Below are 24614 nucleotides of genomic sequence, written 5' to 3'. Positions count from 1 at the left end.
AAAAAACCTTCATAATAAAAAATTACTTATATAATAAAACCACTTTTTTGTAAAAGTTTATTTATAAAATAAAAATACTAGACAAAAATTCACTTGTAAAATATAAAAAATGTGCTTATAAGTAAAGATTCGCATATAGTAAAAATTATTTTATAGTACATAATTAACTTGTAATTGTAAAATTTATTTATAAATAAAAAATGATAACTTAAAATTAAATATATAAAAAATGAGCTATATATTAAAAAATTTACTTATAAAAATGACTTATACATAAAAAATGACTTGTAAGTAAAATATTATTTATGAGTAAAAAAAATATCGTACAAAAAATATAAATAAAAATTTTGAATTTTATTCTTTTGAAAAACTGGATAATATAACTACCACGCACAGCTTTTAGTTTTTTCCATCCTTGGGAGGGAGATTTGTTTAATTTTCATTCGAAATTTGCAAGTTTTCTCCTGTAAAGTATGTCTTTCATCGATGAATTTCAGTCCAGTAAGTACAGCTTTTCTTTCTACCTTGATTTTCATATGGTTACACCTCGTAGTATTATGTGTTTGCGTCGAAACCCTAGATTATCAAAATGTGACAAATGAATATGGATTCTTAACTTTTTATTAAATTAATTATAGTTTTGGTTCCCTGGATACTTGAATTGATAATTGGACCGAAAAAAATTGATGCTTCTGATTTTATTTATTTATTTATTTTTGTTTCGTTGTTTGAGATGTTTAATTGGGAGAAATTAAGATTCCATTTCATGTTTCATTTCTGCTTTTGAGAATTTGTGTTTTTTTGTATAATTTTCTGTATAATTAATGGCGTGGATTTCTTGTATTCATGATTGAAGAGTCATTGAAGTTTTATTTATTGATTTATTTAAGATTTGGAAGCGCTGCCAAATACCTTGCAAAGGAAATACTCATTGTTGCACGATTTGGATAAAAGTTTACAAGGTATGTATTTAACAATTAAGTGGTAAAAATAGTGTTAAGAGTTCATGTTGCTGTTTCTTTTTTTAGAATTGTTTTCAAAACTTATAATGGCTTTGCTTGATGTAGGATATATAGCTCAGAAAAGAAGTCATTCAAAATTACCATTTCAGTTGGTCTGCTCTCTTATGTCAATGCACTTTAGTTACGTGTCTATCATTTATTGGAATGTGTTAAATATTTTAATAGTGAACCACAAGTTCTGAATTTAAATTATAATTATTGGATTTTTTTTCTTATGGAAACACCTATAACATGTTTGGTTCACCATATTGGATTATAGCACATTTGCTACGCTATATATATATATATATATATTGAGCTCATAAAATACTCAAGAAAGATGTTCAATTGCATTTTTAGCCCCTGTTTGAGCTCCATTATAATTAGAGTTTTGAGAAAAATGTTTTATGTATTAGTGATTTTTTAAGAATGTGTGTTTATAAAAAAAGAAGGAAAAGTTTTTGTTTTACGTGTAATATTATTTTATTGGAGAATGTTTGGTTGAAAAGAAGAGAGAAAAAAATGTATTATCAAATTAATGGTACCTTAGCAAGGGCTTAATCTTCTAAGTAACACTTTCTTCTTTGTTTGTGTGATCCTTGATGTTATATCTTTCTTTAACCTTACATTTTGCATGTTTTTATGGGAAAATATTTCTGACCCTTCCCAATTTATATAAAGCTACGGTGGAAACAATTTCTCAGTTAAAAAACAGTTAATGGGATATTGATATAAACAACTCCTCTGTATATATGTGTTTGTTCATATATCTACGATGATGCTTGATTTGGTGCTTAGTGTGCCACCATTTAAAAGTAATTTGACAGCACATCACTATATTAAGTTTCTACTTCCCTGTATCAATTTTAAGTATCTGTTTCACTATGTATATGTACAGAAATCCAGCGACAAAATGAGCAACGCTGTGAACAGGAAATAGATGATATGAAGCGTGGTATTAAGTCTGGTAACATTACGCCAAATTGTTCGCTTCTAAAATTCTCGGATGATGCTCTGGATGAGCAGAAACATGCCATCAGGATTGCTGACGAGAAAGTTGCATTGGCTAGTCAGGCCTATGATTTGGTACAAAGAAAGCCCTTCTTATAATAATAAGAATGAATGTGTTTTTCTGCTTTTTGTTTTCGTTATATTTCCCAATAAATTAGAAACTTAATTTTGTTCATTCAATGATATTGTGCTCTAACCTTTTGGTATGATGTGGTTTTGGTCCTTACCACTTTTTATTATCTTGATCTTCATGTTTACACTATGGCTCATTTCAATGATTAGAGGAGGAAACGGGTGGAAAGGTTATTTGTTGGACCTTTTCCCCTTGATGGTAAACATATTAATTTTATTGCTCTGCAGTGAACCTTTATCTGTTAATTTTTATCATGCAGATGTTTGACTCTGTAGAAAAGTTAACTCCCCACTTTTGAACATCTACCACAGCTTTTACAATTAATAGAATAGTTATGATTTGAACAATTGTCTTGGAAGTTTGTGGCTCTTGTATCTCTTGTAAGTTTTTTTTTCACGTTTCATTTGATAGTCAAGGTGAATTGAAAGTTAAGCAGTGAGAATTCTAAAGATTCCCCGGTTCAATCAAAGAGAGGTTCAACAACTAAAATAAAAGGAAGGATCCCAAAGAATAGATCTTTCTTTTAGTTGTTGAATCTCTCTTTGATTGATCAATGTGTGGAGTGCAAATATGAGCGATAAAGGGTAGCGGACATTTAAGCTTCTGATGAAAAGATTTAAAGTGCTAAAAATTATCAGAAGGAAGAAAGGGGAGAAGAAGAAGAAACTCTTAGCACCATATCTAGTTTGCGATGCACATATTATGAATTAGATGCACTATAATGCTTTAACTTCACCTAAGAGTCCTAATCCTAGTGAAATTCTGATTTTCTTGAAACTAAATAAAATACTGACTGAATGTAGTTACAATAACTTGATATAAAAAAGATGTGACTTACACAAATGTATCCTGGAAATACCGTCAATAACGGTCTACAGATCTTCCAGAAATTACACAATCACTGTTCAACTACAGTCCCTTAAAAGAATATGTTTGGAGGTGAATAATTAAGAGCTGTCTAATTGCCAAATTGGAACATAAAGTTTCTCTGAATGAGCTTATATTTCCTAGAAAATATTTAAATTTATTTACTTTCAGAAGGTGCAGTATTGGATCAAATGTGGTAGCGATGACAAGATATGTAGTTTACTGAAGTCTATATAGAATAATGCTGAGCTTGTTGTGAGTATTTCCTTTGCTTAATTCACCTCATCTCCTCCAACAGAACTTGTGTTTTTTAAAGGAAAAGACATGGCTCATTGCTTCTAATGTGATAGGGAGTCATTTGCTTTGAGTGGCATTTTAATTGAATAACCGACTCCTAATTTGACCTATCTCATATTCACTCAGGTAAGAGCGGACCCAAAAAGAGTATGTTTGTAGGTTTTGTTTCTTGATGTGGCAATGGAGGTACAAATAGATATCGTATGGTTTTTCTGGAAACTCTTTTAACATGGGGGGATAGGAGGGATCTATATGTTTTATGGGGCTTCAGTAAATGGGTACTAAAAGTTGTGGGTGGGAAAGAACTTTTCCAAGTATAGGATATACCATGACTTCCAAATGTCTCTACCTCGGTCCACTCCTGCTTGGGAACGTGTCCCAAGTGTTGAGTTTGTGCTCCATGTAAATGGTCCAGAACCAGTTTTTAATACCTTGATATGATTGTACAAGTTATTTGTGTCACGGCATGAATCTCCTCTCCACGTCTTGGTACATCCATGTAATTGAGTAGGTTACTCATCTGTTTAAGATTTCTCTATCATCCATGCTTGACTTAATTGGAAGTAATATTCAATTACTTGGTGTATCAATGTTTTTTTTCCCTGCAACAGGTAGATTCTCATATTCAGCAGCTTGATCAATATCTGAAAAAAATTGATGAAGATCAGCGGCGAGGTGTGTATCATTTGATTGCAGCATCTTTTTTATTCTATTGAGAAGATGTTGTTTGCTAGGCATTGGGACCTCATTATGTTTTCTGTCAATTTCATATTATGCAGAAAGAGAAAATGTGGCAGCAACTGGATCAGCTTCCACAGCTCCCGATCATATAATGAAAGCTGGAAAGGCTGGTGAGAGTAGCAACAGAGGACGTAAAAAGTAACTTTCTTGACCATCTTTATATTCTTCATCAAAAGGAGAAAGACTTCAACCGATCGCATGGTTTAAAAACGAAATTTGTTTAGTACAAGTTTCCTTTGGCCTTTCTAGTACAAGATTGGTAAAAAGAAGACATACCCAGGAAAAAGGATTGAATTAGTAATAAATAAATATAAAAAGAACATGTATGACAGGCAAGTTAAAGAGGACAAAAATAAAAACTTTTATAGACTGTTTGCAACTTCTGAACATTAATTTTTTTGTATTATTTTTACAGACTTAATATTATACCAGTAGAGGAACTGGTTATATTCTAGGACGCAAGGACACCACCCTTACACTAAATTATATGCTATCATTCTGTTCCAGCATTTCTTCTTTGTTTCTGTCTTACCGGAATATTCGATGATTTTTCGAGCGATGATTGGTCATGTGTTCAAAGATCCTCTCTCTGTTCTTGTTTTGAAAGTTATTATCCAAAATTGGTGGTAAATGAGAATGGATTTGAATTAAAGTAAAAAATATATATTTTACAGGACTCGTCTTGCTACAGCTACAGTGGCAACACCAACAGCGAATACAACTAGTATGGAGCTAGATCTACCAGTTGATCCCAATGAACCAACATATTGTTTCTGCAACCAAGTGAGCTATGGAGAAATGGTTGCTTGTGATAATCCTGATGTACGTAAATAAGTTCTATGATTATTTATTCTCTTTTCCTTTGTTGAGCTTTACCTTAATCTAAAAGAATCAACCGTTTTTTCCAATAGTGTAAGATAGAATGGTTCCACTATGGCTGTGTTGGTCTGAAAGAACAACCCAAGGGCAAATGGTACTGCTCAGATTGTGCTGGGAAGCGAAAGCGTAAGAAAGGTAGATGATGGATTCCGCTCTACGTGCTTTTCTCTACGGTCCTACATTGCTGAGTTCAGGTGTGGATATAATTGAAAATTAGAAACTATATGCATCTTCATTTTCGTGGTAAATTTATGCCTGCTCTTAGGATTGGATTTACAAGATGCAAATAGTATCTTTGTGCAAGTATTTTTAATCTATGGACGCGTGTGAACATTTGTATATTTTACACAGACTGTATATTATCAGGCACAATTTATTTACGAATTACTCTGAAATTGCAGCAAAATTTGTTGATATTACAGGATTGGCGTGTATATTTTCACCTTTCGGGTGTATTGAAACTATGTAGCCTCTATTTGACTCTCATTAAAAAGAATTTTTGGGGGAAAATGAGTTGTGGAATAGTTTTTGGAAAATGTGTAGTTAAAAAGTGAGAAATTTTGAGTTTACGTTCAAAATATTTTATTATGATAATGTGTGGTTGAAATGAATTTGAGAAAAGGGGTTTTTGAAGAATGATAGACAAACAAGGAGGTAGTTATGCCCCCAAGTCAAGTATGGGATTTGTATGTAGAAGTCGACTTCAATATCATTGTGTCAAAACAAACTAGACAGAACTAACATTCCAATGTTCCAATGAAGAATCAAGACAAGTCGAATATCAGATGCAATTATAATTTGAATCATACAGGAAAGACGATTCATCAAGTACCAAGAGTGCCATCCCTATCTTGAAAATATTGCAGATTCCTAATCCTACTCAATCAAGAGATCATAAAGAATGCCATAGCTCCCATCGCAAAATACCAGACTTACACTCTGGATTATTCGCCATCTACACTTTTAAGTAGTCCATTCACCCGTTCCACAACCCATTGCAGGTGCCAGCTTCTCATCCTTTGGTTGTTCGACCGCAATGGCTTCTGTGGTAGTCATTTGATAAAAATCCAACAAATCAGTTTGTACATTAGGCATATTAAAAACAGAGAAAGAAAAGAGTTATTGCTCTGGAAGGAAAATGGGCCATCTCGACTTCTCTGGCAGATTCCTGCCTTGACCACATCCACATAGTTGCCTGTTCGCACAAGTAAAATGGACGTATAAACGTTTGAACAAAGAAAATAAAAAAAAATTCCGGTGACTTGGTGAAATGTACACAGGTGTAGATATTGATCAAACCTTTAGCAGCATCATATCCAAGATCGGGTAACAACCTGCCAACGACAACAGCACCCTCGACTCTAGCGTTTGAGGCAATTGTATATACCGGTGTCTGCAAATAGGAGTCAACAACAGAGGCCTGATATAAATAAATTTGGAGAACAAACAAAAAAGTGACTGAACTCCCAATTTGAACAAGGAAGAGTTCCTCTCTAGATTAGCTTGGGTCCATACTGGTAATCATAAAACTCAAATAAAAGTTCAGACCTTCAGTGCGTTCTGTATAATTTGAAAACCAATCTTCTGATCAAAGTTGGCGGTCGGCAACTTGGCCAGTTCTTTTGATGCATACAAAAGAGCAACACCCCCACCTTCATTAGTATAGTTACTTTTAGCTTTGCTTTGTAGTTTGCTTATTAGTAAGCTAAAGTCTTTCTTGAAATTTTTCCTTATCGTAATTGGAAGTGCTCAATTCAATTTCGGTCCTAATATGCTAGTTTTAATGACAGCACGTGACACAACCCATCCTGAATCACCTTAATGGATTGGACCCTTATTGCGCGTCGATGGTAGATACCAGCTAAATGCTGGACTCATCACCAAAGCAACTTCGACTTGCTTGACTAAAAAAATATTTTTAGAAGAATTTTGACAGAATTTTCTTTGAAGTATGGACAAAACCACTTGAGTAAAAATCATTTTTTTTTTCAAATCTATGTATATAATATAAAACAAGGTACACCAACCCCTCGAAATACCAACTATTCAAAATAAGTGCATTCGAAAGAAAATTATATTCTTTTACATTTAGACAACTCCTTTTGTAAAACGTATATAAAAATATGCAGTGAGCTCATAATATAAATACAATTTTTGATAAAAGATGCATCAATCCCAGAAATATGTGATGTATTAACTGACAAGATGCGACATACAAGAAATGATACTATGTGACTCAACTCACAGATCTACAGGCTCCAATGTGGCTCAACGCAGCTACTATCTGCTAAGAAAAATGATGACAAAATATGAGCTTGTAACTCTTTTTGTTCTTTTTCCTGTTGGTCTTTACTATCATAGGAACATATCTATTATTATTAATTGTGCGTGATTTGTATGGGACCTCATGAATAATTAAAGTCTCAACCATTTCTTGAATATGGCCCTAAATTTTGATGTTTCCACAGGAATGGTTTTTGGCTTACATTTCTTTCCTTCTATTTCCGTTTTATTTTACTTTGTCTGATAATCAGAAAGCAATGATGTGAAGCACATTACTGCATATGGTTAAGAAGTACTAGTTAAGGTAGTCATAATTAATGTTTTTTGATCAGCGAAATGGGAGAGATGTGAACGGGTGAGTTCACTGATCGGTCTTCCCATTAGGACCAGGTACATACGACTTCCAAGCATACAATATTCAAAACTTGGTGTCTGTTTCTGTTGTTAACTTATTTCAAGTAATTGATGTTGGCATTAATTCTTGTTTGCCTTTTGCATTTGTGAGCTGATAGACTCTTGTTTGATTTCACCTTTCCTAGGTAATTTCAAATATTGTATTGCAAATTTTGTTAAAATCTGTCCAGATTCAAGTGTTAGATGTAAAGGAATCCTTTTTTCTTGGAAGACTATGGTGCAGTCCCTTCATAACCTGAAGCAGATTCAAGCTTCCTTTTGGCCAGCTGCCTGTCTTTTTAAACTCCAGGAAGGCACCTCACCAGAAGCCTGCTTGTTTTAATGCTCGTGGAAGCTGTGTATTGCAGCATTGTTGACTGTTTTTGTGCAGTTTTTTATTGCCCAAATGGTAGTAAACTTCTGAAATTGGTGCTGTCGTGCTTGGAGCCTCAATTTCAGCCAGTTTGCTTTTTCAAGTTGCCTTCGTCTCACTTGAAGGCTTGACATCGTTAGAAAGTTATTTTTCATTTTCTTGTGGATTCTAGATTTGTGTTCAAGGTTTTGAGCTGCATCAATCTTATTCATATTAAATAATTTAGGTTGTGTTTTTTATATTTGGAACAAAAATTTCAAGATTCACCAACTTCAAAATTTATATGTTATTTAAATTGATTCATGTTTCGATACTTGTTTTGGATCATTGTGGCGTTTTACTTTGAATGCGCGAGTATACCCGAAGTAGTTGTACTCACAATTTTGATCAATATAATTTATTTACGTGATTAAAAAAATAGTATAGATGCTTAATTAGGTGTTTAAGGTTTGTTAATTAATTTATTAAATTAAGTTGCGGCTATGGAATATTCATGTAGTTGGCCGTGAACAATAATCCAATTCGAAATCATGGCTGATTGAACTTTGATAAGATTTGCTTGCTCTTTAAATTTGATATAATCAAATTATTTTCTATCATATTATTGTCGAAATATGACTTTTCCAAAAAAATCATAATCATAATGCGCATACAATATTAATTTATTTATGAAGACACTATTGTTTAATATTTCTAAAAATTGATGGACAAATTTTCATGGAAAAAACCACTATTTTCCATGGAAAAAGTGTCAATTTTCATGGAAAATAGTGGTTGTCAAACAGATAAAGTTGGAAAAAAGTATTATTTCCATGGAAAATAATGGCTATCAAACACCAAAAGTTGGAAAATTGCAACATTTTCTAGGTTGAAATTTAAGTTAATCAAACACGTGTAATTAACATTTTCCATGTAAATAATTTCCAGGCAATTGAATTACCTGGAAAATATTTTCTTTCCATGCAATTTTCCTACTTGCAATCAAACGCACCCTAAATGTTTTTTCTTTAAACTGAATAAGCTAAATACTGTAATTTGAAATCTGATAATACTATCAAAACTAAAATATACTAGAGTCATACAAATCTTTATTCTTTAAACTGCATAAGCTAAATTTTGTTTCTAAAATCTAATAAACTGTATAATGCTGAAAAATCAAGCTGGAAAGCTTTATTCTTTAAACTGAATAAACTAAATTCTGTAGTCTGTAATCTGATAGACTGTATAGTATAAAAAAATCACATCAAAAAGGTACCCGATGAGTAACCTTACTCATGCACAGAGTAATCTCGGTGTACAAGGCAAGGCCATTCAAATCTAATAATCTGGTAATCTGATAATCTGGTCATACGTACGCAGAGCTGCCCAAAGGCTAATAACCCTAGTACACGGTCCAAAGTCTGTGTGTGTACGAGAACGAGTCCCAAAAGACCTCTAATAATTTGATAATCTAGTCACACACTATGGAAACACATTCACAATAGTGCAGAACAAGTAAAATCACCATAACTAGTCATACATTGTGGAAATATACTCACACCAGTGCAGACTGGGGTAAAATTATCTGGGTACTTTGTGGTGGTTTATAGAAATAACTTTAGTTATACTGAAACATGTAATACGAATAGAACATGCTACTAAAATGATTTCAATGAACTGAATCAAACATTAAAAAGAACTAATTATAAAATCAATTTTATTCTAAAAATCATGCTATCAACTTAACCTTATAAAATAAGTAACTTCGAAATTTAATGAATACTTGTTTCTGAAAATAAAGTTTTATCCACTCACATAATATGATTGGGAAAGTTGGAAAATAGAGTAAGATACTTGAACGTATCAGCCTCTCTATTTCTTATTCTATGTCTATTTCTTTGCTCAAATAAGGAAATAAAATATAACGCCAAGATTTTATTTTCCCCTCTTTTTTAATGAATATCATCTTGAACACCAAACTTATTTCCCATAACTAGAACGTCATGGTCCCAATAATGGAATATGGTTCCAAATCCTCCCAGATCTTCAAATATCTATAATAAAAAAAAAATGTGATGGAATAACCTGAGTTAAAGTTATCTTCATATCCAAAATGAACATTCTTTAATCTTAGTCTCTACAATACAGTAGCATGTCATCCATCAATTCCTTAACATATTACTTTAATGAGAATGAAATTCTCAATCCATGAAATCCAAAATTGTAACTATATGCTTACATACTAGCCATTTCTAAATCTGCTAAAAATATTCTTCTATCCTTTTAGTTTTCATACATTCCAATAGCAAAACGTAACTTTCAATACTCGGGACAACTCATAACATTAAACACTAAACCATCTGAGCTACATTCCCATGTTATTGCTCGTAGGTCTGATAAACTGATCTGTTAACCCTACTGACCTCTCTAATGTCATCTCTATCAAAAGTAACTTGTGGTTGAGGCAGTACATCCTAGAGCCTGCGAGTCTTACAACACGAGCCAAGACTTCCAACTACAAGATATGTATGACATGTTAAAAACAAAATCAAAATGAATGTAATGCAAGTTGACTTTATGACCATGCTCTGATACCGCTTTGACACACCCCCATCCTGAATCACCCTAATGGACTAGGAACGTGACATGCGTCGATGATAGATGCTAACTAGATGTCAGATCCACCACCAAAGCTGACTATGACTTACTACAAAATATGCGCCAAAATCAAATATTTATGAAAAATATAATGCAACGGGGCCCAAATTAATATATATACACACTTAGCTCAATGAACATAAATAATCTAAAATGGTCATGTGGCGATGACTCCTAAATCAACAAGCTCTTCAAAGCTTCCCAAACTCTATTGCTTCCTAGTAAGAAAACGTGAAAAAATATATGAGTTGATAATTCAGTGAGTGGAGAAATTCGAAAATAATTATACTTTTTCATTTAAATATTTTTCTCATACATGGACATCAAGTTCATATCGTATAGTAATTCACACGATAGCCTCATAAAATTTATAGCCAAAAGAATGAGACATTCTCATAACTCTGTAAATATCATCTCATATTCACGATATAGTCATCAGCTGATATCTATACTATCATCTCATCTCATCACATCACATGTGATCCATCAAAAATGTACCATCTGACTAAAATCTGTAATCCACCCCTCGGGCCAAGTACTTTCGCCACGGGCCTTTGGGCCCCTCCATGTACGAAAGCTAGTCTCTAAGACCTCTGATAATCAATTCTAGAATACGGTCAAGGCCCCTCAGTAAACTATATATATACGATCACGACCCCTTCATTCCCGATCGACCTCTCATTGTAGTATAGAACACGACCAAGACCCCTATGTGAACTAGAAGAAGTATATAATCACGGGTACTTTTCTGGTCGATCTCAATATAACATATGTCTCACATTCCAACTCATAAATAATCCATATCCAAACTTTAAATTTCACATATATCATAGTGAAAGAATCTTTCCATATTAATTATGTAATTAAACAAATAATTTGCGTAATCACACGTAATGTAATTGTATAAGTACCTTATTACTATTTGAAATATATAAGTTTTTCCACTCACAGATCTATGGATAAAAATCGGGTTAAATTGACTGGCATCTCCAGCTTCCACATCACTACCTGAAATACTAATATAATAATTCCAATTAAAATATGACAATTAAACTAATGCAAAGTCACCACTTAATTCCTTAACTTTCAAATTTTCTCTTGAATCTCCATTTCTCGATACTTGAATGAATTCCCCAAAATTTCTTTACTCAAGAATCTAATTAAAAAACCTAGGGTTCACCAAAAATGGTATAACTTACCTTAATATAAAAAAAATCTTTCACAAATCATAAATATCGGCTTGACATCATACTCTTTCCTTAAATCTAAAAATTAAACCAACCATATAGAACTTTAGACAAATTAATAAAAATTATACTACAAAACATTTACTTCTTTACCTTTTTAAAAAAAATGAAGAAATTGAACAATGGAACAAGCTTTTCTTCCCTCCTTTTTCCTTTTCCTTTCTTCCTTTTTCTTTTCTCTGTCGATTTTTCTCTGTTTCTACTCCAGCTCATTTCCAGCTTCGTGTGTATGTAATTGGCAGCCTGTTTGGGCCCCATTTTTTCACCCAAAAAATTGATTTTTTGACCGTTATTTCACTTCTCTAGCCGTCATATTTGACTTTTTCTCTCACAGGAAGACCCTACTTTTCTCCTAACGGTCAAAAAATCAATTCTCAAAATCACTTCCAAACAGGCTCTAGGTGAAAAATGAAATGGGTAATTGGGTTTTAATTGATTTTAAAATGGGCCACTAACCTAATTTGCAAAGAAAGTCCCTCTAATTTCATATGCACTTCCTTAAACCCTTATCTTTCAATACTAGAAAAGTAAATCTGTATTTTAAAATTTATCCATCTTAGACCCTCAAAATATTTTCAATTTGTAAAATAACCCCAATAAAATAATTTACTTCATTAAAGTCTTCATTGACTTTGACTTTGAAAATTCAACTCTTAACTTTTGACTAGATAAAATGGGTTGCAACAACACGTAAATGGAGCCACAATCTAAATAGAACTCAGTGAAGTAGATTTGAAAATGTTTTCATAGTTACATGAACAAGAACAAGTAAAACATCCCAAATTAGGTGTCTAAAGATGAAGATGAAGCAACACTAACCTGTTCACATCTTTTAATTCCTATACATAAATCAATTGAGTACTTAAAACAAATAATCAATTAAATGATTATCTAAATAAATAAATAACTAAACAGTAAACTAATTAATTAGCTTAAATAAGAAAAAAATATACAAACTTACATAAGGAAAATGAGTGAAAGAGAGGAGTGTCTCACCTCTACATTCATCCCCTATTTATAGGGGATGATAAGGGTTAAATGTGCACTTTTATCGCTTAGGGTAAATATACAAATATCTCATTTCATTATAAAATTGCACTTTTGAGCTTTGGATAAATATGAAATTATTTATTTCTGTAAAATTGTATTTCTAATCCCCATAATACTATTTTAATTACAATTCTTATAACAATTTATTCAATCAATTCCATTAAGTCCCTAAAATTTCTAAAAGCTTTCTAAAATATTAAAAATCTTTGCTAGAAAATTTTGGAATGTTACAATCTAATTTTGAATTTTTTAAAACACGTAGTCCTAATAAAATAGTTTTTTAAACTTCAAAGTGCTATTATAGTATCTCCCTCTTTGAGTACTACTCATTCCAAACTCATACCTTAGGCCTCCTATTTATAGCTGTAGATTGATCAGATATGGAACGGATCTACCTAAATTCGATCCAATCCGTTAAGAATAATTATCCAATCCGATAATCCAATGAATATTTGTTGTTAAATCCATACCAGATTTACTATGTTATTGGATATCTGATCCGATTATTTGATCCAAAGTTGAAAATTTTAGAAAGATAAAGATTTTATGTTAGTCAACTTTCAAACACTAGAATTAAAAGACCTAATTCTTGGCTCATCTATTTATATATTGTAAATTTTACTATATTTTAGTGAGTATCCGATATGGGAAGTGAGAAGTTGTGAATAATGAAAGCAACTCCAATTGTTAGCTCCTCTGGTTGTTTAATTTATAAAATAAATTAATTATTATTTTTATATTATTTCCATTAATAAAAAATATTTTCAACTATTTCAATTAATAATATTATACTATTATCTAATATTATCTATTATTTGTTCCATACATATATATATATAACAAATCGGATCGGATTGATCTATATATATATTCGCTTCATTCAGTTAACTGAATATCGAATTCAGATCTTGATCAGATTATCAAACTAAGATCCTAAATCCATTTATAATTAATTTCATCGGATTCGGATCAAAATCTACTCCATTGAATGTTTTTTCTTCTTTCTTTCATGTGTTTGCTCACCCAAATTTAGCTCATCCAAGTATGTACTTTGTTAACCTGCATTTACCGCATCCAGAAGCTACAGTCATTGGAACGAGCCAATTAGAGTACAATTTTCTTCACGTAAAATTTTAGTAAATCTGGATATTAGAGGATAATGTTTGCTAAGACTTACGCCCCGCAGTCACGGCCGAATCCGTCTAGGCAGTGATTGGGAAAATTTAGCACAAACAAGGTGCTACGGCTGGACGAAACTGCCTTCGGCTGGAAACGAAATCTGGAAAACGTGAACAGTGAATTTTGCCAAGAAATCTGGAGGTTTTGCAGTCCTAAACCACTATATTTTGAAGGCTTAAATTAGTGGGAAGTTTACGTGATGGTATATGGTTTGCATGGGCTGCTTTGAAGACATAATCATTGCATGAATTAAATACAACCTGCATGTGTCACAGTAGGAATTAAATCTGGCCATTGGATGAAAATAATCCTAGCCTTTGATTTCATTTTCTCTGCAATGTACTTTATATATATATTACATGTATTGCTCGTTTTGGGGGCATATAGAGAAAGGAAGAAAAACACTTTCGTGTATCTATTTGTAAGGATTTTCTCAAGTTATAAAGAAGGCAGATTTTCCCAGCTTGTTCTTTGTTCTTGCAATTTGTCCCTTTACTTGAGTCTTCGATTGTGCAAGTTTCGTAATCCCAAAAAGGGTTAATTTCGTGGCTAGGGTTTTAAAGGCTAACTTAATCAAGTTTCTAGCAAGGGGGTAGTTACTAAGAAGGGTTAAGGCCGCTACGAAAGTTTTGGTAGAGAAAACTTGGATGCGTGACATAGGGCTCTGTGTTGACTCACATTATTTCAAAAAATATATTTTTAAACGGTGATTTGATATCATTTTAACTGCACATTTTTCAATAAAATGATATTACACGCAAACTCAAAATTTTTTCTTATTTTTTAACCACATATTTCTTATCAGTACACTATGCAAAAATGCATTTTTACGAAAATAATGTGGCTCAAACAAGGGCTAGATTTCTTAGCATCTCATGTTTTATTATTAGTTTCATTCTCAGGAACAAGGTGCAGATTCTTTCCCAAGAGCAATGCACATTGCAAATATGTCCATCGCTGTCCAGTCACTCATCCAGTAACGTCAATTTACAACAATGCTGGAATCCCATATAACAAGTGAAGTTGGAAAAGCTAAATTGGGTTCTATTTTATTTCTATGTACTGGTCAACCTTCATGTTTAATTTTACCCACTATTGATGATGAAGCGGAGTTGTGTATGACAATAGTCGAACTATTATTCGTTATCCAACGACCACTGTGAATTGCTTTTCCGTCTTCGGTTGATACATATTGATATGGCAAGAATAAGAACTATTTCTACCAAACAATATAATTAGAAATCCATATTTTACACATGTTTTCCGATAGCAAATACGCCCTTGTTTGAGTCCCATTTTTTCCATTAAAATACATTCTTCAACAATAATTTGGCCCACTTCAACCTACATTCTTCAATAAAATAATATTACAAGCAAAATTCATAACTTTTCTTATTTTTTAACTACACATTTCCTCGTCAATACACTATTCAAAAATGCATTTTTTGGCAAGAATGTGGCTCAAACAAGGTCATAGTTCAATAATATTCGTCTTCCATGCATACAATCCCAGGTTGCCTCTTTCGGGCTTCAATCAAAAGCCAAGCATAAAAATGTTTGCAGATCATTTGTTTTGCCTACTACTTATGAAGCGCAACCCTTTTCCTTTTCATTCACTTCGGCACTTTCATTTTCTTTGCGGAATGTCACATTCAATGAAATTTCGATGTCTCATTTTTCAACTATTCTAGCTAGACTGTCGAACATTCTTGGCAAATCTTCAACTTCGTCAATGGCTACAAGATTCCCTGCATCATTAGTCGTACTCAATTCACTGCTTGATTATTCATTTAGGACCCAATCAAAATACCCATAGTTAACACTAAATGTTTGAATAATCGCCCTTTGTTCTTTGTCTTCCTTTCAATTTCAAAACATTTTTGCAGTCCGTGTGCACACCATGGGCATTATCATTTTATCGGGCAGTACGTGAAGAAGTCGTCTGTGCTTCTACAGTCCTAACAAACACCAGCATACCTTTCCCTCATCCTGGAACAAAAATCAGATTAAATCGTGTTACGATAAGTTCGAGAAAATCAGCCCACTTTGTTTCACAAAAATAAGAAATAATAAACTGCAAATGAAAGAAACATAAAAAGAAAATGAAAAGAACACGATATTTTCGTCCTAAGGCAAGAGGTTCAAAACCGGAGTTCCTAATCCCCTTTTGAGCTTCCGCCACCGGAAGGAATCACTATATTAACCGAAATCTCCAAAAATTACAGATCACAGTTCATGGCACTCAGGCAAAATCACATCAAGATTTCGCACACAACAACCCGCACTGCATATTAGAATATCCACTCAAGGATTATGCCTTATAAAACCACTCAAGATCTATTATGGGGCTGAAATTACAATCAAATCTACAGGGGGCCTTTTTGAGTGCAAAGGAGAATCAAAAAACCAACAATCGAGAGAACCGAGAGTTCGAGAGAGAGAGCTGGTAAAAATGAAAAGTTACGGCCTCTCAAACCCTAGAAGCCAGATTAATATCGAAGGAGCTAGTAAGTTCCTCATCAACGGTAAGCAGATTGACACTTGGCAAGATCTGGAGCGTCTGCTCTTATTAAAGAAAAACGGGTTTCAGTAACACGTTTTATGCCAAGCCGATCAGCCCAGTTCAAGTGATCAAATGATCCAGCCCACAAGCCCATCAGTTTTAATAGTCCAGCCCAATCATCATTGTGCGATAATATTTTTCTCTACATTCTCCACCTTAGTACAATGATTTCAACATCATTTATAGTGATTCCTACAATCATGACATCATTTGCTCGGGTACCTAATACACAAATCAGCAGCAATTTATATTAAGCTGCTTTAAACAGTCCAAGAACTTGTTTAAAGGCAGTACTTTAGTTCCAACATCAGCAGGGTTAAAATGAATAGAAATCTTTTCAAATTTAACAACACCTTGAGAAAATACATCTCTAATAAAATGAAATTTCACATCAACATGTTTAGATCTATTATGCAGCATAGGATTTCTACTCAAATATATAGCAGATTGGCTATCAAAATGTAAGGCAACATCATTTATGAAGCCAAATTCATTTAAAAGTCCTTTTAGCCAAATTCCTTCTTTAATTGCATCAGTAGCAGCTATATATTCTGCTTCAGTTGAAGACAATGCAATAATCTTTTGTAATTGTGATTTCCAACTTATATAGGAATTAAATAAAGTGTAAACATAGGCGAAAGTTGATTTTCTGTTATCCCTATCACCTGCATAATCTGAATCTGTGAAATCCCTCAAGATAACACTCTCAGATTGTTTTTTATACTCAATTCCTAGGTCACAAGTTCCTTTTATATATCTTAGAAGCCATTTCATATCTTTCCAATGAACCTCACCAGGATTTGACATGTATTTACTCAATACACTTATTGAAAATATCAAATCAAGCCTAGAACAAATCATTAGATACATATCTGACCCCACAACATTAGAATATGGCACTCTAGCCATCCTTTTTAACTTATCTTTTGTTTTGGGACATTGATCATTAGATAATTTGAAGTGATTTGCTAAAAGTAAGCTCACACTTTTAGCATCAGACATTGCAAATCTTTTAAGTATTTTCAAAGCATAAGATTTTTTATTTAGACTTAGTGTGCCATCTCTTCTATTTCTTTTAATTTCAATACCCAAAATTTTCTAACAGGACCTAAATCCTTCATTTCAAATTTAGATTTTAATTTGTCTTTAATTGATTCTATTTCCTTTACGTCATGACTTGCTAAAAGCATGTCATCCACATAAAGTAGAAGATAGAGTGAATTCTCACGACCGTTTCCTTTACAATAAAGACAAGTATCGAAGTTACTTCTTTTAAAACCAGGTCCAAGTACAAAAGTGTCAAATCTCTTGTATCATTGTCTTGGAGCTTGTTTTAAACCATAAAGTGACTTTTTAAGAAGACATACTAAGTCTAAATTTTTATTCACTTCAAAACCTTTAGGTTGTTCCATAAAAATGATTTCTTCAAGATCTCTATTTAAAAAGACAGTTTTTACATCTAATTGATCCAATTCCCAATTAAGCTGGGCTGCTAGAGAAAGTATTATTCTAACAGTTGTAAATTTTACAACTGGAGAAAAGATTTCATTGAAATCTATTCCCCTTTTTGGGCAAAACCCTTTGCCACGAATCTTGCTTTGTATCTAATGTCATTCTCATCTTTTTCACCTCTTTTGATTTTAAAAATCCACTTACATTCTATAACTCTCTTTCCCTTAGGTCTTTTCACTAAGGTCCATGTTTTATTCTTTCTCAATGATTCCATTTCATCATGCATTGCAGTCAGCTAATGCTTATAGTCCTTGCTACTCATAGCATCATTGTAGGACTCAGGTTCATTCTCAATGAACCCCTGAACAGTGAGAAGGGATATTTCATCATCAAATCTCACAGGTGGTCTTATTTCTCTCCTTTCTCTATCTCTAGCAAGTTGATAATCATTTAATGGTTGATTAACTTCAAAGTCTGATTCAATTTGATCAGTTTCATCATTATTTTGAACCTCAATTTCACAATATTCATTCTGATCAGGTTGTAGATCATCATTTAACTTGCTCCACCTCAATTTCAGTTTCTCTTCCTTTATTTTCAGTCTGACCAAATTCATTAGTGTTATTTTCAGATTTTAAACAAGACAGATCAGATTCATTAAACACCACATTTCTACTTATTATGATCTTATAACCTTTGGTCTCTCTTACCCAAAGTCTATACCCTTTTACCCCTTCACTGTAGCCCCAAAAAAAGGCTTAAGGGCCCTAGGTTCAAGTTCTCCCATAGATTGATGTGCAAACGCTACACATCCAAATATTTTCAGATTACTTAAATCTACAAGTTTTCCTGTCCAAACTTCTTTAGGGGAGTTAAACTATATAACACAAGATGGGCTTCTGTTAATGAGATAACTAGTAGTTTTTGCAGCTTCTCCCCAAAATAACTTGGGAAGACCAGAACCTAATAACATACATCTAACTTTCTCAAGAATAGTTCAATTCATTCTTTCAGCCAAGCCATTTTGTTGTGGGGTGTGTGTCACTGTTCTGTGTCTCAAAATGCCATGCAATTTGCACAATTCATCAAATTCATAATTACAAAACTCAATCCCATTATCAGTCCTCAACACTTTAATCATTTTATCTGTTTGATTCTCAATCAAGGTTTTCCATTCTTTAAAAACATTAAAAGTGTCGAACTTATTTTTAAGCAGAAAGAGCTAGTTTTTTTCTAAAAAAATCATCTATGATTAAAAGAAAAAAATCCGAAACCAGTATGTGTGGGCATAGAAGCTGGTCCCAAAGATCAGCATGCAAACATTTAAGAATAGACACAGATTTATGCATCCCAGGCAGAAATGATAATCTATTTTGCTTTCCTAGTATGCAATGATCACAAAAACTGAGTTTCTCAATTATATCTTTACCAAAGGCACCTTGTTTTTTTTCAAAATCTGAAGTCATTTGTCATTAATATGGCCCAATCTTTTATGCCATAATTGTGACTTATCATTGAGGGCAGAAATTGCTGCTGATGTAGAATCAAAAAAGTTTTGAGTTTGTAAAATGTAAAGTCAATGTCTCTTGAGGGCTTCTGTAACTACTTGAGAGCCCCTCAAGATTTTGGTGTATCCCTTGTTAATCACAATACTATAGTTTAGGTCATCTAGGACACCTAAGGATATCAAATTTCTTGTAGGTCAGGAACATACCAAGTCTTCTCTAAGATCAATTCATTATTACCATCCAACCTTAAGGTGATTGTTCCTATTCCTTTTACCTAACAAGACATGTGATTACCCATTAACACTTGACCTCCATTTACATTTTCAAACTCACTAAATTACTCTATTTTAGGACACATATGAATGGTGCAACCTGAGTCAAAGATCCACTCCTGACTAGGTGGATTGTGTATAGCAACATAGACCTCATCTACATTGTACTCATTTTCATAAGCCAAGGCAGCACACCATCATTATTAGACTTATTTTTCAAGTCATTAAGTCTCTTATGACAATCTTTGATAAAATGACCTTCACCTAGACAGTAAATACATTTTTTACCCTTAGTCTTGTTTTTCATTTTATCTTTAAAGTTCACCTTCTTCTTGTGTCCAGGTTTCTTATTGAAATTGGCCATCTTTGGGTTTGAATTAGGTTTGGACTTAACCATTAAATTTTCACCACTAATAGATTCTCTTTTTTCAGATTTTAACTTGATAAGTGTGTTTTTGCACACTTATTTATATCACAAACATGACTTAAATACAAGTAAAATGATTGAATTATTACTTAATTTTTTTGAATTCATGCAATGTAGGTGATTCTATGGAAATAGTGGAATTCAGGAGAAAGGGGCCGAAAAAAAGACCAAATTGGAGCAAAATGAAAATTCAGGGACCAAATTGTAATTATCTGAAAGTTGATCCGATGAACACATCAAGCAATTGATCAAGCTAAGCACCAATTGGAAGTTATAATGGAACATTGGAGCAACTAGAAACAAGAGAGGAGGTCAAGGATTGAAGGAATGAAACTTGAGGATCAAAATGACTCAATTTAGAAGTTTACTCTACTATGCGGTCGCATAGTAGAAAACCTATGCGGTCTCGAGTAACCCTCCAGGGATTAAAAACGTCATATTTCATATACCTATGCGGTCGCATAGGTATAACCTGTGCCCGATTTTTGCAGTTTCCTTATATAATTGCAACTCCTTTGATAACCTAATTTCGACGGGTTTAAATAGCAAATAAACATCCAGAAGCCGCACGAACGAATTGGGAGGCAAAAATATTCGTTTTGGAGAGGATTTGAAGGCAAGAACAAGAATTGATGCGAAAATTTACAAGATTTCTTCAAGTTTTGATAACCCGGTGATGTATTTTATTCAAAACTTGATAGATTTCGTTATTTTTATCATGATAGGCTAGATTTTCTGCAACTAGGTGATTGATGAACCATGTAATTATTATTAAACTTTTTATTTCATGACTTTGAATTCATCGTTCGATGGAATTATTTGAATGAATTATATTGCTTTATTTATTTCCACAATTAATGTGCACTTAATTTGTGTGAATTTGGTGGTTTAATTCTGAATTTGAGAAAATTGGATTAAACTCGACATATATAATTCATCATAGGGTCCGATAGGGGATAGAAATATACCCGTATACCATATGTAAATTTTTAATTGCTCACAAAATAAAATTACAAGCATTCTTGTATAATTGCATCCGTCATAGAAATATAGGCTGGTGATTTATGAGAATAGGTTCAATACATCTCGAGAGAAAGTATTGAATAGATTTAGGAGCATTGATTTGTCAAATTCTCATTGGATTATCAAAATTGTGAAATTAGGGTTTAATTAGTAATTATTTGGGGATTTGTGATCCTAGTGTATTCGTTTTATTTCATAAATTGACAATACATTTCATTTATTTTCATAACATTTCATAATTGAGTCATTCTTTAAGTGAATTTGAGTAATTAGGGTTTGATTTGAAATTAGGGTTTTCAATTTGGGGATTTCTCCCAAAATTAGGGTTTGATTTGAAATTAGGATTTTTCAATTTGGGGATTCCTCCCAAAATTAGGGCTTTTAATTCTAAAATTCATCTTAAATCAATTAGTTTCGGTTAAAGCTAAAATAAATAAAATTGAACTACTCTTTCTCTGTGGGACGATACTCGGACTGCTAAAGTCCACTTTATTACTTGTCACGGCCCGTACACTTGCGGTAATTTAAATCGAAAGAAATATTTCGCGAACATAACTCTAACTCTTTGTTTCTCAATGCATTTATTATCACATCATTAGTTAGAGTCTCCCTTCCATATTCAATAGTATTTTTAACATCTTTATATTTATCACTTATTGAATTTAACAAGACCACAGCCAGCTGATCTTTTGAGAGTTTCTCATCACAGTCGGCTAGGTCACGGGATAATCTGTTGAATCTATCAATATTTGCCTCAAGATCAAGAGATGGATCCAATTTGAAACCAAAAAATTGTTTTAGAAGATACACTTTATTAGGCATAGTTTTATTTAAATAAGTATCTTCCAATTTTTTCCATAACTCAGCAGCAGCTTTTGTCTCACCAATCTCTCTTAACACTTTGTCAGACAAATGCAAGAATATAGAACTCCATGCAATTTCATCAAGTTCAATTATCTTAGTTTCTTCCATATCATCAAGCCATGACTCATCAAGGGCCTTTGCACATTTCTGTTGAAGTAAAAGAGCTTGCATTTTCTAGCGCCAGAGACTAAAGTCTCCTTTACCATTAAAAATTTTCAGTTTAACTTTTGTTGACATAATCAAAACACAATTTGATCATACAGTGTGCAGGCAAATCACTTGCAAATATGATAGTATATATAACTTGCAAGAAGTCAAATATCATACACAATAAACAAAATTAGAGTGTACAGTTAACAAGTTGTATGTGTCAAATTATTCAGTAAGTAAACTTAGCAGTTCATTCTCTATAGAATAGGCAGTTTACTCAAAAATAGCTCATATAAAGTACTCAGCAGTTCATTCTCTAAAGAATAGGCAGTTTACTCAAAAACAGCTCATATAAAGTCACATATACCTAAGTCACAGCATACTATGTACAGAGTAAGAAATACATGCAAGAATCATGTAATGAAACTAGATCGTTGACTGAAGTCAAGGCAACCCTAAGATTCCAGACAACTCAAGAGGTTTCTGGACATGGGTATTGCCAAGAGAAGTCACAACTCTAGGGTTTAAGGCTCTGTTGCAGAAATCTCATAGTACAGGCAACTACAGTATATGTAACTCAAAGAATATGGAACGAACTCACCAAAGAAACCTTGTTAGGGTTTCACGAAAATAACGAGTTCAACTGAACCAGTGCAAGAAACCTTCAAATCTACCAACACCGACGCCAAGAACCACCGTCAACTAGCTCTGATACCACTGTTACGATAAGTTCAAGAAAATCAGCCCACTTTATTTCACAAAAATAAGAAATAATAAACTGCAAATGAAAGAAACATAAAAAGAAAACGCAAAGAACACGATATTTTCGCCCTAAGGCAAGAGGTTCGGAAGTGGAGTTCCTAATCCCCTTTTGAGCTTCCACCACCGGAAGGAATCACTATATTAATCGGAATCTCCAAAAATTACATTTCACAGTTCATGGCACTCAGGCGAAATCACACTAAGATTTCGCACACAATAACCCATACTGCATATTAGAATATCCACTCAAGGATTACGCCCTATAAAACCACTCGAGATCTATTATGGGGCTAAAATTACAATCAAATCTACAGGGGGCCTTTTTGAGTGCAAAGGAGAATCGAAGAACCAACAATCGAGAGAGAACCAAGAGTTCGAGAGAGAGCTGGTAAAAATGAAAAGTCGCGGCCTCTCAAACCCTAGAAGCCATATTAATATCGAAGGAGCTAGAAGGTTCCTCATCAACCAAAAGCTGATTGACACTTGGCAAGATCTGGAGCGTCTGTTCTTATTAAAGAAAAACGGGTTTCAGTAACACGTTTTATGCCAAGCCGGTCAGCCCAGCTCAAGTGATCAAATGATCCAGCCCACAAGCCCATCAGTTTTAATAGTCCAGCCCAATTATCATTATGCCACAATATTTTTCTCTACAGATCGCTATCCTAGAATCTAAACAACTTCAACCACTTTTACCTATTCTAAACAAGAGTTTATATGCCTCCATCATTCTTCCACAATTACAACACTACTTATGTATAATCAATTCACTATCACAACTAAAGATAATAATTAAACGATTAACAAGAACATGAGCAATGCCAAAAGCTTAATGTATACTGACACTTAAAATAACTAAAATAGGAAAGGAAATTCAGCTTATCTGAAGGTGAATGAGATCAGATACTGGGTGAACACTACTCAACAGACTGAAAATGCACTAATTCCTCTTTGGTTTACTGCAATTATTTCCATTTTCATATCACAATAGATAATGTAACAACCTCCCTCTAGTTGTAAATTTGTATAGTAGGTTGAGAAGATTGTGACGGTTTGTGGATGGGACGAGTCGGTCGGAGGTGGAGATGAGTGCGTCGATTGTGGACAGACGTCTTCTTCGGAGGTAAAGATAGTTTCCAAGGTTCCGAATCAAGGAAAAGGGGAAGTAAGATAGGCTACTGGAGGTGGATTTCACAGTGGTGATACGTCGATCATGCGACCGAATGTGGATTTCACAGAGACGATTTTTAAGGTTCCCAATGGAAAAGTCGAGAATTACATTTACATACACTTGTCTTCTGCGTTCGTCCCTTTTTCCCTTTGGTTATTTTATTTTCATTTTTTATTAGGTAGGTACCACATCATTCCGTGAGACTTCTGTGAAACAGCATTCTGTATATCTAGCACGGTTGTTTAAAATGGGACTGGGTCAATTGTTTTACTATTTATTCAAATAATAATTTTAAATCTACATGGCGTCAGGCCTATATTGGGCCAATACCTGC

General features: G+C 33.3%; 1 protein-coding gene across 1 annotated transcript; it reads left to right on the top strand.

Annotated features, from left to right (window-relative positions):
* The first annotated feature begins 362 nt into the window (after window positions 1–362).
* On the top strand, window positions 363–5371 carry LOC111393643 (PHD finger protein ING1-like). Its single transcript, XM_023019288.1, has 7 exons — window positions 363–501; window positions 891–962; window positions 1900–2087; window positions 3921–3984; window positions 4089–4188; window positions 4725–4872; window positions 4962–5371. The coding sequence occupies exons 1-7, from the start codon at window positions 474–476 to the stop codon at window positions 5070–5072; spliced, it is 711 nt and encodes a 236-aa protein (XP_022875056.1). The 5' UTR covers window positions 363–473; the 3' UTR covers window positions 5073–5371.
* Window positions 5372–24614: the final 19243 nt, after the last annotated feature.

Source organism: Olea europaea, chromosome 4, assembly GCF_002742605.1.
Source record: "Olea europaea var. sylvestris chromosome 4, O_europaea_v1, whole genome shotgun sequence".
Classification (NCBI taxonomy): Eukaryota; Viridiplantae; Streptophyta; class Magnoliopsida; order Lamiales; family Oleaceae; genus Olea; species Olea europaea.
This window is presented reverse-complemented; position numbering and strand designations above follow the sequence as displayed.